Source organism: Oncorhynchus mykiss, chromosome 2 (assembly GCF_057628025.1).
Source record: "Oncorhynchus mykiss isolate SJ-2025 chromosome 2, ASM5762802v1, whole genome shotgun sequence".
In the NCBI taxonomy this organism is placed as follows: domain Eukaryota; kingdom Metazoa; phylum Chordata; class Actinopteri; order Salmoniformes; family Salmonidae; genus Oncorhynchus; species Oncorhynchus mykiss.
The window spans coordinates 98,363,681-98,379,179 of record NC_143023.1 but is presented as its reverse complement, the minus strand read 5'-3'; the positions used below and the strand labels follow the sequence as shown (position 1 = coordinate 98,379,179).

At 46.3% G+C, this 15,499-nt stretch overlaps 1 protein-coding gene across 2 annotated transcripts; it reads right to left on the bottom strand.

Annotated features, from left to right (window-relative positions):
- Window positions 1-511: 511 nt before the first annotated feature.
- On the bottom strand, window positions 512-15,366 carry edc3 (enhancer of mRNA decapping 3 homolog (S. cerevisiae)). Of its 2 annotated transcripts, XM_036960421.2 has the most exons (7): window positions 15,220-15,366; window positions 14,860-15,028; window positions 12,602-12,819; window positions 6,287-6,637; window positions 2,489-2,642; window positions 1,831-2,048; window positions 512-1,132 (listed from the first exon to the last, which is right to left on the bottom strand). In XM_036960421.2, exons 2-7 carry the CDS (start codon window positions 15,021-15,023, stop codon window positions 798-800), a joined length of 1,440 nt encoding a protein of 479 aa, XP_036816316.2. In that variant the 5' UTR covers window positions 15,024-15,028; window positions 15,220-15,366; the 3' UTR covers window positions 512-797. The 2 variants fall into 2 exon arrangements, with proteins under 2 accessions (XP_036816316.2, XP_090069836.1); XM_090213710.1 differs by lacking the exon at window positions 6,287-6,637.
- Window positions 15,367-15,499: the final 133 nt, after the last annotated feature.

Sequence of the window (15,499 nt, the reverse complement as noted above, 5' to 3'; positions counted from 1 at the left end):
TCCTTGTTTTTTCCCTCTAAAGCCTACCTCAGAGGATGTTGATCCCAGTCAGTGTATTAACACCAGGACTTCTTCTATGGTGTCATTCCTGTTGATGGAACGGTAGCCATTCTTGATGTTGAATCACTTGACTGTACCCAAGACAGTACATCTAGCGGTGACCTGCTTTACCCTTCATAGAAACTGAGGTTACCGATCCGGATGAAATGGGTTCTCCACATCGGCAGCAGGCTCCCAGACTGTTGGTTAGTTTTCCCCTGTCTCGGCCTCATGGTTTCTGAACCCAACGTTATCTGAGGACATAGTCTATATTATAAAAGGAGGTGGTCAGAGGAGTTTCCAGCCATGTCTCCAGGTTGTCATCGTCATACTTCTCCTGTCATTCCTTGGTTCAATCCTGTAAAAGTGTTGTGTGAATGTATATTGGACAAGTCTTCTCGAGGGTCATTAGTAATAAAAAGGATAAATGCTTTTTAACACTTAAGTTAAATGTCAAGAATTTAAGGCCTGCTTGTAGTCAATCCCTCAAACCCAGGGGTTGTGTTTATTAGGGCACTCCAACAAGCATTTCTTAAGTTCAGATACTAACTTCCACCAGTTTCATTTTGGAGTTTTCTTTAGTTTCGCACATAGTGAACACTACCCTGAATGGTCAGTGAGAGAGTTCAAAGTTCAATCTGAAGGTGAAAGGTCATTGCAGTCCAGTTAAACATGTAGGGTACGCCCAAGAGATGTAGGTTACGCCCAAGAGATGTAGGGGGCGCCCAAGAGTCCATGTGTAATTCGAAACCCTTCAGTTACGCAGAGTGCAACGGCACCACAAACTTACAACCGAACGGAGAATGATACTTGATCCCAACTTCCTGGAACACCTGTCGGGGAACCCCAATATCACACAGGTAAACCCTACCTACTCCCTCTGACAGCGGTAGCGGGAGACCCAGAGACAGTGTCCACTTGGCTTCTACGGCGTGGCCCTGTCCGCTGACTGGAGGATCCAGGCTGAGCACGGGAGCTCTGTTCTGGTTGGCCCAGTCTACAGCGGTCTGGTACCACGGCTGGTCCATAAGGAAGGTGTCCTCGTGACAGTCCAGGCAGATGATGATAAGGTCCACGGGGCCGTCCGGAAGCTCTGGGAGGTGACATAAAACATTGTCACTTTAGGTTACAGGGACAATTTAATTTTATTTTTCTTCCTCTATACAGATTAGTTGCTTTTCAACCGTCCCATATTTTTTTAATTTTACCTTTATTTAACTCGGCAAGTCAGTTAAGAACACATTCTTATTTTCAATGACGGCCTAGGAACAGTGGGCCTGTTCAGGGACAGATCGACAGATTTGTACCTTGTCAGCTTGGGGATTTGAACTTGCAACCTTCCGGTTACTAGTCCAACGCTCTAACCACTAGGCTACCCTGCCGCCCATAGAGGACTGCATGCACTTTTACAGAGAGGGCTTGCTGATAATAAAAGATAAACAGGAGCAGATGGCAAACAAAACATTATTGACAATGCCCTGACCCTACCGACTAACCCTTAAACTCCATGACACAGAATAGACACACGCATCCTGCACCTTTAACAGTGGAGACGGGTTTGCCCTCTTGTCTTGTAGAGGTAGAGCTAGCTGGAGATCTAGCATTCGATAACAGCAGGTCATTGGTTCATCATTTATCCAATCGCTCATTGGTTCATCATTTATCCAATCGCTCATTGGTTCATAATTTATCCAATCGCTCATTGGTTCATCATTTATCCAATCGCTCATTGGTTCATCATTTATCCAATCGCTCATTGGTTCATCATTTATCCAATCGCTGATACATCACCTTCAACACTGGAGACCTGTTTGCCCTCTGTCTTGGTGTAAAGCGTGATCTCGCTGGAGACGGCATCCAGCACCTTGACAAAGTCAGGCAGGAAGATTATGACCTCCACCTCGTGGTTGGCCAGGTGACGAGCACAGCTGATACCCTGGGCCCCCTGGACGTGAGGCCCACAGAGTAAGGCCACAGTGGGCCGCTGGTGCACATTCTTAGGGGTCAGTCTGTAATGAATGAAAGGTTAGGGTTAGGCTTGAAGTCTGGAGGGAAGAGAGCAGAGAGCAGGATGTGATGCCCTGGGCCCCCCCCATGGAGACGAGGGCCACAGAGGGGGGCCACCATGGGCTGCTGGTGTACCGTCTTAGGGGTCAGTCTGGAGGGAGCGAGAGTATCATAAGAGGATTCTATTTGTTTTTTTGTGTCTAGCAATAAATATCGGATACAAATCAATAAACCATTTAACTTTGATTGAATCTGTACCACATTAAATAAGTGGACAAAATAAACAATATAAATCGGTAAAAAGATCTTTCCATTCATTTTGAATTGTTGTAAATACTTGCATCTACAAAACAGATTGTCTGGGACATGAGACTCATTTAGAGTACTTCCTCGAGGTCTCAAAATGGCTGACTAATGGTGTCCAAGGTTGTGTGCTTCTTACCTGTTGGGCCCGCCCAGCAGCGTCAAGGCCATCTGACTGGCACACACACCTGTCATCTCCAGCCTCCTCTCCAATGAGAGGCCATAACGTTCAGCTACTGACAACAGACGCTTGTGCAGCTCATAGGAAATACTGGGCACCACCAGGCCCGAGTCTACGGAGAAACACAGAGAAGGGGAAGGACATTGGCTGCTGATCACAGGCAGGTAACACTTCAGAAGTTTAAATACTGTTGATATTTCTTCATCTTCTCCTTGGTTGGAAAAGAGCGGTAGCAACCGACAGCACTAACGACAGTTCTAAGTCCGTTTTAAGTCAGTTCTTATTTACGATGACGGCCCAGGAACAGTGGGTAAACTGCCTTGTTCAGGGGAACAGTGGGTTAAACTGCCTTGTTCAGGGGAACAGTGGGATAAACTGCCTTGTTCATGGGAACAGTGGGATAAACTGCCTTGTTCAGGGGAACAGTGGGATAAACTGCCTTGTTCAGGGGAACAGTGGGATAAACTGCCTTGTTCAGGGGAACAGTGGGATAAACTGCCTTGTTCAGGGGAACAGTGGGTTAAACTGCCTTGTTCAGGGGAACAGTGGGTTAACTGCCTTGTTCAGGGGAACAGTGGGTTAACTGCCTTGTTCAGGGGAACAGTGGGTTAAACTGCCTTGTTCAGGGGAACAGTGGGTTAAACTGCCTTGTTCAGGGGAACAGTGGGTTAAACTGCCTTGTTCAGGGGAACAGTGGGTTAAACTGCCTTGTTCAGGGGAACAGTGGGTTAAACTGCCTTGTTCAGGGGAACAGTGGGTTAACTGCCTTGTTCAGGGGAACAGTGGGTTAACTGCCTTGTTCAGGGGAACAGTGGGTTAACTGCCTTGTTCAGGGGAACAGTGGGTTAACTGCCTTGTTCAGGGGAACAGTGGGTTAACTGCCTTGTTCAGGGGAACAGTGGGTTAACTGCCTTGTTCAGGGGAACAGTGGGTTAACTGCCTTGTTCAGGGGAACAGTGGGTTAACTGCCTTGTTCAGGGGAACAGTGGGTTAACTGCCTTGTTCAGGGGAACAGTGGGTTAACTGCCTTGTTCAGGGGAACAGTGGGTTAACTGCCTTGTTCAGGGGAACAGTGGGTTAACTGCCTTGTTCAGGGGAACAGTGGGTTAACTGCCTTGTTCAGGGGAACAGTGGGTTAACTGCCTTGTTCAGGGGAACAGTGGGTTAACTGCCTTGTTCAGGGGAACAGTGGGTTAACTGCCTTGTTCAGGGGAACAGTGGGTTAACTGCCTTGTTCAGGGGAACAGTGGGTTAACTGCCTTGTTCAGGGGAACAGTGGGTTAACTGCCTTGTTCAGGGGAACAGTGGGTTAACTGCCTTGTTCAGGGGAACAGTGGGTTAACTGCCTTGTTCAGGGGAACAGTGGGTTAACTGCCTTGTTCAGGGGAACAGTGGGTTAACTGCCTTGTTCAGGGGAACAGTGGGTTAACTGCCTTGTTCAGGGGAACAGTGGGTTAACTGCCTTGTTCAGGGGAACAGTGGGTTAACTGCCTTGTTCAGGGGAACAGTGGGTTAACTGCCTTGTTCAGGGGAACAGTGGGTTAACTGCCTTGTTCAGGGGAACAGTGGGTTAACTGCCTTGTTCAGGGGAACAGTGGGTTAACTGCCTTGTTCAGGGGAACAGTGGGTTAACTGCCTTGTTCAGGGGAACAGTGGGTTAACTGCCTTGTTCAGGGGAACAGTGGGTTAACTGCCTTGTTCAGGGGAACAGTGGGTTAACTGCCTTGTTCAGGGGAACAGTGGGTTAACTGCCTTGTTCAGGGGAACAGTGGGTTAACTGCCTTGTTCAGGGGAACAGTGGGTTAACTGCCTTGTTCAGGGGAACAGTGGGTTAACTGCCTTGTTCAGGGGAACAGTGGGTTAACTGCCTTGTTCAGGGGAACAGTGGGTTAACTGCCTTGTTCAGGGGAACAGTGGGTTAACTGCCTTGTTCAGGGGAACAGTGGGTTAACTGCCTTGTTCAGGGGAACAGTGGGTTAACTGCCTTGTTCAGGGGAACAGTGGGTTAACTGCCTTGTTCAGGGGAACAGTGGGTTAACTGCCTTGTTCAGGGGAACAGTGGGTTAACTGCCTTGTTCAGGGGAACAGTGGGTTAACTGCCTTGTTCAGGGGAACAGTGGGTTAACTGCCTTGTTCAGGGGAACAGTGGGTTAACTGCCTTGTTCAGGGGAACAGTGGGTTAACTGCCTTGTTCAGGGGAACAGTGGGTTAACTGCCTTGTTCAGGGGAACAGTGGGTTAACTGCCTTGTTCAGGGGAACAGTGGGTTAACTGCCTTGTTCAGGGGAACAGTGAGTTAACTGCCTTGTTCAGGGGAACAGTGGGTTAACTGCCTTGTTCTCAGGGGAACAGTGGGTTAAACTGCCTTGTTCAGGGGAACAGTGGGTTAAACTGCCTTGTTCAGTGGAACAGTGGGTTAAACTGCCTTGTTCAGGGGAACAGTGGGTTAAACTGCCTTGTTCAGGGGAACAGTGGGTTAAACTGCCTTGTTCAGGGGAACAGTGGGTTAAACTGCCTTGTTCAGGGGAACAGTGGGTTAAACTGCCATGTTCAGGGGAACAGTGGGTTAAACTGCCATGTTCAGGGGAACAGTGGGTTAAACTGCCATGTTCAGGGGAACAGTGGGTTAAACTGCCTTGTTCAGGGGAACAGTGGGTTAAACTGCCTTGTTCAGGGGGCAGAACGACAGATTTTTTTTACCTTGTCAGCTCGGGGATTCGATCTCTCAACCCTTTCGGTTACTAGTCCAACGCCAACGCTCTAACCATCTATATGAATGCAGGTGCCACTGTAACGAAGTCATTGGACAAGGTTTATCACAGCGCATTGTGCTTTATTACGGGCGATAGGATCAGTACACATTATTATAATTTGGATCAAAAAAGTAGGTTGGCCCTCCTTGAAGTCTCCTAGATCTTTTAGTCTATAAAAAAGCCTCTTGCATAAAACTCCTTACCTCATTGTTAACCTTCAGACGTATAAGAAGTTAACAGAACCCGGATTCAGGGATTTCTAACTCGTGTTCGATCCCGGGCTGTATCACAACCGGCCGTGATTGGTCGTACTATAGGGCGGCGCACAATTGGCACCACGTCGTCCCGGTTTGGTGAGGGTTTGGCTGGGGGAGGCTTTATGTAGGCAGTCATTGTAAATAAGAATTTGTTCTTTAACTGACTTGCCTAGTTTAAAAAAATATTGAAAAAATATTTAAATCCCTTTCCATCTCAACCGAGTTCGGTAATTCTGTTTTTATATTTTTGTTTTGAGCTTCTCATGTGGAATGATCTCTGAACGTCTTTAACGTTGGTGGCTCTATAGCAGATGTTATAGAGCCTTCTTACTGGAGAAAGAGTTTGTTTCATACGATTGTGTTGTGTAATTTATGTGTGTATTTTATTTATTTATTTTATTATTTAACTTTATGTTTGAAGCCTGAAATGTGGCAAAAGGTCGCAAAGTTCAAGGGGGCCGAATACTTTCGCAAGGCACTGTATATATATACACATACTGAGGGGACAAAACATTAGGAACACCTGTCCTTTCCATGACATAGACTGACCAGGTGAAAGCTATGATCCCTTATTGATGTCACCTGTTAAATCCACTTCAAAATCAGTGGAGACGAAGGGGAGGAGATTTATTTTAAGTATGAACACATGGACTTGTGTGCCATTCAGAGTGTGAAAGATACAATACTGAAGTGGCTTTGAACGGGGTAGTAGGTGCCAGGTGCAGGAAAGAGAAGATGCGTGCGTACCAGTGCAATACTCTTTGGCCCCAGGCTGAGGGACAACTATCTGCCTGTAAACCACAGGTTTGGTCTCCAGAATGTTCTTGTCGTGGCGGTATTGCGACGGCTGCTGCTCTTGCGGCGTACCGCGCGACCGGGCCCCGTTACCGCGGCGATCCGACCCGGCGATCTGTGAGAACACGGCAGCTTTGTCGAACAGCGCCAGGTTCCCCTCGAAGTCAAAGTCCGTGTCAAGCCCGTCGTCCATATTGTCCCCGAAACACTCATCGTCCCTGTGCTGCCTCTGACCACCTCCTCCGTTCTTCACGACGCTCTTCTTCGGGGTGACCTGGTTGGCGCCCCGACTACTGGACGACCCTATGATACCAAAATAAAAAGATATTAGAAAACGGATGGAATATGTAATGAGGAAATGAATTGAGGATTTTCATTCAAACTACCATCCTCATAGGTATCACCCATTTTGAATGTTGTTATAACGTTGTTATAACGACTATCATAAAAGGTTCGATTTCAAAACTGGCCGATGTCATAACGTGGGAGGTTGTCTTTTCTCGAATGAGCCATTGATCATATTTTTTGCAATATTCCTACCTCGAGGAAATGTGTAATTTAACAGAGGGTCCCACTACATTTCTCCTATTGGTCTGCCTCGTCAGTCCCAAGGTGCATTGCATGGTGCCGTTGTATGGCCGTCGCGAATTAACATGGTGAGATTGTAGATTCCTAAATTGATAGCTGTAAAATCACCTAAATTAACTGCACTAACTAGCTATTTCACATGCTGATATTGACCTTGAAATTATTATGTGAAGCTACGTTTGCTTGCTAGCTAGCTAGCTATCTAGCCAGCCCATAGAGCGCATTGCATTGTGGGTTTTGTAGTCGACTTGAGCTGCAACAGATTTCCACAATGATTTTATATGTTCCTACCAACTTTACTATAAAAATGACCAGCCGTGACCACAGTGCCGGATCTACTTTCCGAGAGTCAGATTAACTTGTAGATATCATTTTTATGTCTCTGCATCCAGTATGAAGGAAGTTAGAAGTAGTTTCGCAAGCCAACGCTAACTAGCGTTAGCTAATGCTAGTGAGCAACTTAAAAATACACGGAGAGACGTAAGAATGGTATCTAGTACAGGTCAGCGGTACAGGTCAGTGGTACAGGTCAGTGGTACAGGTCAGTGGTACAGGTCAGTAGTACAGGTCAGTAGTGGTAGTACAGGTCAGCAGTACAGGTCAGTAGTGGTAGTACAGGTCAGCAGTACAGGTCAGTGGTACAGGTCAGTGGTACAGGTCAGTGGTACAGGTCAGTGGTACAGGTCAGTAGTACAGGTCAGTAGTGGTAGTACAGGTCAGCAGTACAGGTCAGTGGTACAGGTCAGTAGTACAGGTCAGTGGTACAGGTCAGCAGTACAGGTCAGCAGTACAGGTCAGTAGTGGTAGTACAGGTCAGCAGTACAGGTCAGTAGTACAGGTCAGCAGTACAGGTCAGCAGTACAGGTCAGTGGTACAGGTCAGTGGTACAGGTCAGTGGTACAGGTCAGTGGTACAGGTCAGTGGTACAGGTCAGTAGTACAGGTCAGTAGTGGTAGTACAGGTCAGCAGTACAGGTCAGTAGTACAGGTCAGTGGTACAGGTCAGTGGTACAGGTCAGTGGTACAGGTCAGCGGTACAGGTCAGTAGTACAGGTCAGTAGTACAGGTCAGCAGTGGTAGTACAGGTCAGCAGTACAGGTCAGCAGTACAGGTCAGCAGTACAGGTCAGTAGTACAGGTCAGCAGTACAGGTCAGTAGTACAGGTCAGTAGTACAGGTCAGCAGTACAGGTCAGCAGTACAGGTCAGTAGTACAGGTGGTAGTACAGGTGGTAGTACAGGTCAGTAGTACAGGTCAGTAGTACAGGTCAGCAGTACAGGTCAGCAGTACAGGTCAGCAGTACAGGTCAGTAGTGGTAGTACAGGTCAGTAGTGGTAGTACAGGTCAGTAGTACAAGGTCAGCAGTACAGGTCAGCAGTACAGGTCAGTAGTGGTAGTACAGGTCAGTAGTACAGGTCAGTAGTACAGGTCAGCAGTACAGGTCAGCAGTACAGGTCAGTAGTGGTAGTACAGGTCAGTAGTACAGGTCAGCAGTACAGGTCAGTCAGTAATGGTAGTACAGGTCAGTAGTACAGGTCAGTAGTTCAGGTCAGCAGTACAGGTCAGTAGTGGTAGTACAGGTCAGTAGTACAGGTCAGCAGTACAGGTCAGTAGTACAGGTCAGTAGTGGTAGTACAGGTCAGTAGTACAGGTCAGTAGTACAGGTCAGTAGTACAGGTCAGTAGTACAGGTCAGCAGTACAGGTCAGTAGTGGTAGTACAGGTCAGTAGTACAGGTCAGTAGTGCAGGTCAGTAGTGGTAGTACAGGTCAGTAGTACAAGGTCAGCAGTACAGGTCAGCAGTACAGGTCAGTAGTGGTAGTACAGGTCAGTAGTACAGGTCAGTAGTACAGGTCAGTGGTACAGGTCAGCAGTACAGGTCAGCAGTACAGGTCAGTAGTGGTAGTACAGGTCAGCAGTACAGGTCAGTAGTACAGGTCAGCAGTACAGGTCAGCAGTACAGGTCAGCAGTACAGGTCAGCAGTACAGGTCAGTGGTACAGGTCAGTGGTACAGGTCAGTGGTACAGGTCAGTGGTACAGGTCAGTGGTACAGGTCAGCAGTACAGGTCAGTAGTACAGGTCAGTAGTGGTAGTACAGGTCAGCAGTACAGGTCAGTAGTACAGGTCAGTGGTACAGGTCAGTGGTACAGGTCAGTGGTACAGGTCAGCGGTACAGGTCAGTAGTACAGGTCAGTAGTACAGGTCAGCAGTGGTAGTACAGGTCAGCAGTACAGGTCAGCAGTACAGGTCAGCAGTACAGGTCAGTAGTACAGGTCAGCAGTACAGGTCAGTAGTACAGGTCAGTAGTACAGGTCAGCAGTACAGGTCAGCAGTACAGGTCAGTAGTACAGGTGGTAGTACAGGTCAGTAGTACAGGTCAGTAGTACAGGTCAGCAGTACAGGTCAGCAGTACAGGTCAGCAGTACAGGTCAGCAGTACAGGTCAGTAGTGGTAGTACAGGTCAGTAGTGGTAGTACAGGTCAGTAGTACAAGGTCAGCAGTACAGGTCAGCAGTACAGGTCAGTAGTGGTAGTACAGGTCAGTAGTACAGGTCAGTAGTACAGGTCAGCAGTACAGGTCAGCAGTACAGGTCAGCAGTACAGGTCAGTAGTGGTAGTACAGGTCAGTAGTACAGGTCAGCAGTACAGGTCAGTCAGTAATGGTAGTACAGGTCAGTAGTACAGGTCAGTAGTTCAGGTCAGCAGTACAGGTCAGTAGTGGTAGTACAGGTCAGTAGTACAGGTCAGCAGTACAGGTCAGTAGTACAGGTCAGTAGTGGTAGTACAGGTCAGTAGTACAGGTCAGTAGTACAGGTCAGTAGTACAGGTCAGCAGTACAGGTCAGTAGTGGTAGTACAGGTCAGTAGTACAGGTCAGTAGTGCAGGTCAGTAGTGGTAATACAGGTCAGTAGTACAGGTCAGTAGTACAGGTCAGTAGTAGTAGTACAGGTCAGTAATACAGGTCAGTAGTGGTAGTACAGGTCAGTAGTACAGGTCAGTAGTACAGGTCAGTAGTGGTAGTACAGGTCAGTAGTACAGGTCAGTAGTACAGGTCAGTAGTGGTAGTACAGGTCAGTAGTACAGGTCAGTAGTGGTAGTACAGGTCAGTAGTACAGGTCAGTAGTGCAGGTCAGTAGTGGTAATACAGGTCAGTAGTACAGGTCAGTAGTACAGGTCAGTAGTAGTAGTACAGGTCAGTAATACAGGTCAGTAGTACAGGTCAGTAGTACAGGTCAGTAGTAGTAGTACAGGTCAGTAATACAGGTCAGTAGTACAGGTCAGTAGTGGTAGTACAGGTCAGTAGTAGTAGTACAGGTCAGTAGTAGTAGTACAGGTCAGTAGTACAGGTCAGTAGTGGTAGTACAGGTCAGTAGTACAGGTCAGTAGTACAGATCCCTTATGACCCTGCAGTGTTCTGGTTTCTATTGCTGCCTAATGAACATGACCCTGCAGTGTTCTGGTTTCTATTGGTACCTAATGAACATGACCCTGCAGTGTGCTGGTTTCTATTGGTACCTAATGACCCTGCAGTGTTCTGGTTTCTATTGCTACCTAATGAACATGACCCTGCAGTGTTCTGGTTTCTATTGCTACCTAATGAACATGACCCTGCAGTGTTCTGGTTTCTATTGCTACCTAATGAACATGACCCTGCAGTGTGCTGGTTTCTATTGGTACCTAATGACCCTGCAGTGTTCTGGTTTCTATTGGTACCTAATGAACCTGACCCTGCAGTGTTCTGGTTTCTATTGGTACCTAATGAACATGACCCTGCAGTGTGCTGGTTTCTATTGGTACCTAATGACCCTGCAGTGTTCTGGTTTCTATTGGTACCTAATGAACATGACCCTGCAGTGTTCTGGTTTCTATTGGTACCTAATGAACATGACCCTGCAGTGTTCTGGTTTCTATTGGTACCTAATGAACATGACCCTGCAGTGTTCTGGTTTCTATTGGTACCTAATGAACATGACCCTGCAGTGTTCTGGTTTCTATTGGTACCTAATGAACATGACCCTGCAGTGTTCTGGTTTCTATTGGTACCTAATGAACATGACCCTGCAGTGTTCTGGTTTCTATTGGTACCTAATGAACATGACCCTGCAGTGTTCTGGTTTCTATTGCTACCTAATGAACCTGACCCTGCAGTCTTCTGGTTTCTATTGGTACCTAATGAACATGACCCTGCAGTGTTCTGGTTTCTATTGGTACCTAATGAACATGACCCTGCAGTGTTCTGGTTTCTATTGGTACCTAATGAACCTGACCCTGCAGTGTTCTGGTTTCTATTGGTACCTAATGAACCTGACCCTGCAGTGTTCTGGTTTCTATTGGTACCTAATGAACATGACCCTGCAGTGTTCTGGTTTCTATTGGTACCTAATGAACATGACCCTGCAGTGTTCTGGTTTCTATTGGTACCTAATGAACATGACCCTGCAGTGTTCTGGTTTCTATTGGTACCTAATGAACATGACCCTGCAGTGTGCTGGTTTCTATTGGTACCTAATGACCCTGCAGTCTTCTGGTTTCTATTGGTACCTAATGAACATGACCCTGCAGTGTTCTGGTTTCTATTGGTACCTAATGAACCTGACCCTGCAGTGTTCTGGTTTCTATTGGTACCTAATGAACATGACCCTGCAGTGTTCTGGTTTCTATTGGTACCTAATGAACCTGACCCTGCAGTCTTCTGGTTTCTATTTGTACCTAATGAACATGACCCTGCAGTGTGCTGGTTTCTATTGGTACCTAATGACCCTGCAGTCTTCTGGTTTCTATTGGTACCTAATGAACATGACCCTGCAGTGTTCTGGTTTCTATTGGTACCTAATGAACCTGACCCTGCAGTGTTCTGGTTTCTATTGGTACCTAATGAACCTGACCCTGCAGTGTTCTGGTTTCTATTGCTACCTAATGAACCTGACCCTGCAGTGTTCTGGTTTCTATTGGTACCTAATGAACCTGACCCTGCAGTGTTCTGGTTTCTATTGGTACCTAATGAACCTGACCCTGCAGTGTTCTGGTTTCTATTGGTACCTAATGAACATGACCCTGCAGTGTTCTGGTTTATATTGGTACCTAATGAACATGACCCTGCAGTGTTCTGGTTTCTATTGGTACCTAATGAACATGCAGTCTTCTGGTTTCTATTGGTACCTAATGAACATGACCCTGCAGTGTGCTGGTTTCTATTGGTACCTAATGACCCTGCAGTCTTCTGGTTTCTATTGGTACCTAATGAACATGACCCTGCAGTGTTCTGGTTTCTATTGGTACCTTATGAACATGACCCTGCAGTGTTCTGGTTTCTATTGGTACCTAATGAACATGCAGTGTTCTGGTTTCTATTGGTACCTAATGAACATGACCCTGCAGTGTTCTGGTTTCTATTGGTACCTAATGAACCTGACCCTGCAGTGTTCTGGTTTCTATTGCTACCTAATGAACATGACCCTGCAGTGTTCTGGTTTCTATTGGTACCTAATGAACATGACCCTGCAGTGTTCTGGTTTCTATTGGTACCTAATGAACATGACCCTGCAGTGTTCTGGTTTCTATTGGTACCTAATGAACATGCAGTGTTCTGGTTTCTATTGCTACCTAATGAACCTGACCCTGCAGTGTTCTGGTTTCTATTGCTACCTAATGAACATGACCCTGCAGTGTTCTGGTACTTACAGGAGTTGTGTCTTCGTCGGAAACCCTTGGACTGGCCCGGCACCTCCAGGTGTTTATCGCCGTAGCTTTTTGAGCACTGCTGCTGCGGTGAAGCCAGCCTGTCCTGGGTCTTATGGTGTCCTCGGTGTGGGACTGAGACCGGATCGCTGCTCTTCGGAACCACACCACCTCTACCACTCACTATATCCAGAACCTTCAGCTCCTTGATGTCCACGGCACTGTGGGAGAATAGACAGTCACATAACGGCTGACGTCCACGGCACTGTGGGAGAATAGACAGTCAAAGACAGTCACATAATGGCTGACGTCCACGGCACTGTGGGAGAATAGACAGTCACATAATGGCTGATGTCCACGGCACTGTGGGAGAATAGACATTCACATAATGGCTGATGTCCACGGCACTGTGGGAGAATAGACAGTCACATAATGGCTGATGTCCACGGCACTGTGGGAGAATAGACAGTCACATAATGGCTGATGTCCACGGCACTGTGGGAGAATAGACAGTCAAAGACAGTCACATAAAGGCTGACGTCCACGGCACTGTGGGAGAATAGACAGTCACATAAAGGCTGACGTCCACGGCTCTGTGGGAGAATAGACAGTCATAGACAGTCACATAATGGCTGACGTCCACGGCTCTGTGGGAGAATAGACAGTCATAGACAGTCACATAATGGCTGACGTCCACGGCTCTGTGGGAGAATAGACAGTCATAGACAGTCACATAATGGCTGACGTCCACAGCACTGTGGGAGAATAGACAGTCACATAATGGCTGACGTCCACGGCACTGTGGGAGAATAGACAGTCATAGACAGTCACATAATGGCTGACGTCCACGGCTCTGTGGGAGAATAGACAGTCATAGACAGTCACATAATGGCTGACGTCCACAGCACTGTGGGAGAATAGACAGTCACATAATGGCTGACGTCCACGGCACTGTGGGAGAATAGACAGTCATAGACAGTCACATAATGGCTGACGTCCACGGCACTGTGGGAGAATAGACAGTCATAGACAGTCACATAATGGCTGACGTCCACGGCACTGTGGGAGAATAGACAGTCATAGACAGTCACATAATGGCTGACGTCCACGGCACTGTGGGAGAATAGACAGTCATAGACAGTCACATAATGGCTGACGTCCACGGCACTGTGGTCGACAACAGGGAATTCTGGACTGTGAAAATAGAATTGATCTCAACCCTTGTAGACAATCATATAGCCTTATAGGCAAATGGTTTGACAACTTTGAAGGTATTTTCTCCTGAATTAATTAATGCGGTGTACATCTGTATCATTTGACAAGAGAGAAGTGTGACACAGCCTGTCATTAGTCCTTGTAACATGTAATTGAAATACTGTAGAATTCCATTATTTCCTGTGGTGGACTTCTCCTACTGGGGAATGCCAATATGGCCGACCGGTGGCTTCAAAGCCTCTCAATGGCCAATACATAGCATCAGCAATCTAGGATTTATATACATCGTTGATAGAGCGTTGGACTAGTAACCGGAAGGTTGTAAGTTCAAATCCCGAGCTGATAAGGTACAAATCTGTCGTTCTGCCCCTGAACAGACAGTTAACCCACTGTTCCTAGGCCGTCATTGAAAATAAGAATTTGTTCTTAACTGACTTGCCTGACAGTGCACACCTTTAGAAGATATTGCTTCTTCTATTGCAAATGTTGTTGAGCAGCACCATTAAATAGAAAGTAAACAGGTTGTTTTTCACCTGTAGCCTCGTGAAATCAGTTAAAACAAGCTCATTAACTCATTGCATGCACACACTTATTGAATATGACACCTGTATTGTGAATAGGCCTAAACTACATCTTGATTTACCTAGTTTATCAAGAGAGATTTACCATTCAAATACATGTTTTGCCGTTATGTTGGCAAAAAAAAAAAAAAAAAAAAAAAGTGATGAATTTATTTATTCATGCATTCATTCATTCTATGTCAAAATGTGTCAAATGTAATGATATTGAACTCAAAAGATCCATCTGGATCAAGTGCCATTCTTTGACTTTGGTCTATACACCTTTTTGTTTTTTACCTTGGTATAATTTTGGTATCGTTCTGGTATCAAGTATCGTGATGAATCCTGTATCATGATCCTAAACCTGGTATCGAAGTCAAAATACTGGTATAATGACAACAATAGCTATAATCATCGTATTAAAACGTTTTCAGGAAACTCTATGAAGAGAAGATCATTTCCACAAAAAATAATAAACAGTAGTACCTAAAAGTGACCTCGGGCACAGGGCACTTGACTCCATTGTGGAAGGGCTGTTTGAGGGAGATGGTCTGGCTGGACTGGTCCACAGACGACACCTCGCCTTGGTACACCCCCAGAGTTTCTCCGCAGTTTATCGACACCAGACTACCTAACCAGTCTGCAGCCATGCTGTCTGGTGACGAGTCCAAACATGGTGAACATGAACACGTCATGAGAACACTTGAGTTTAAAGTTGAAATATTATCTAGCTAACATCTAGCTGACGTTGACAGCTTGCTAACAACATGGCCTTTGACGAGATCTCATTTTCTCGTTCAGAATGGCAATACATGTCTTATCGTTTCATGGAGAAATGTAGCCTACCTTTTGTGATATTCCGTAGAACGACGGTTTTAATGTAATATTTGAACAGTTGCCCAAATGGGCTATTATAATTCAAATGATCAAAGCAAGCGTCCTTAGCTTTGTTTCAGAAGCATGAGCTAGAGTCGCACAACTTCCGGCGCGCGTAGCCAAACACATTTCAAAATAAAAGTCATCAGGGTTGCAGGGCGCATCTATTTGACCAAACAGGAAATACAAAATCCAAAATGACATTTATGTTTTTGTTATCACATTTAATTTCATGGAGTTAATATATATA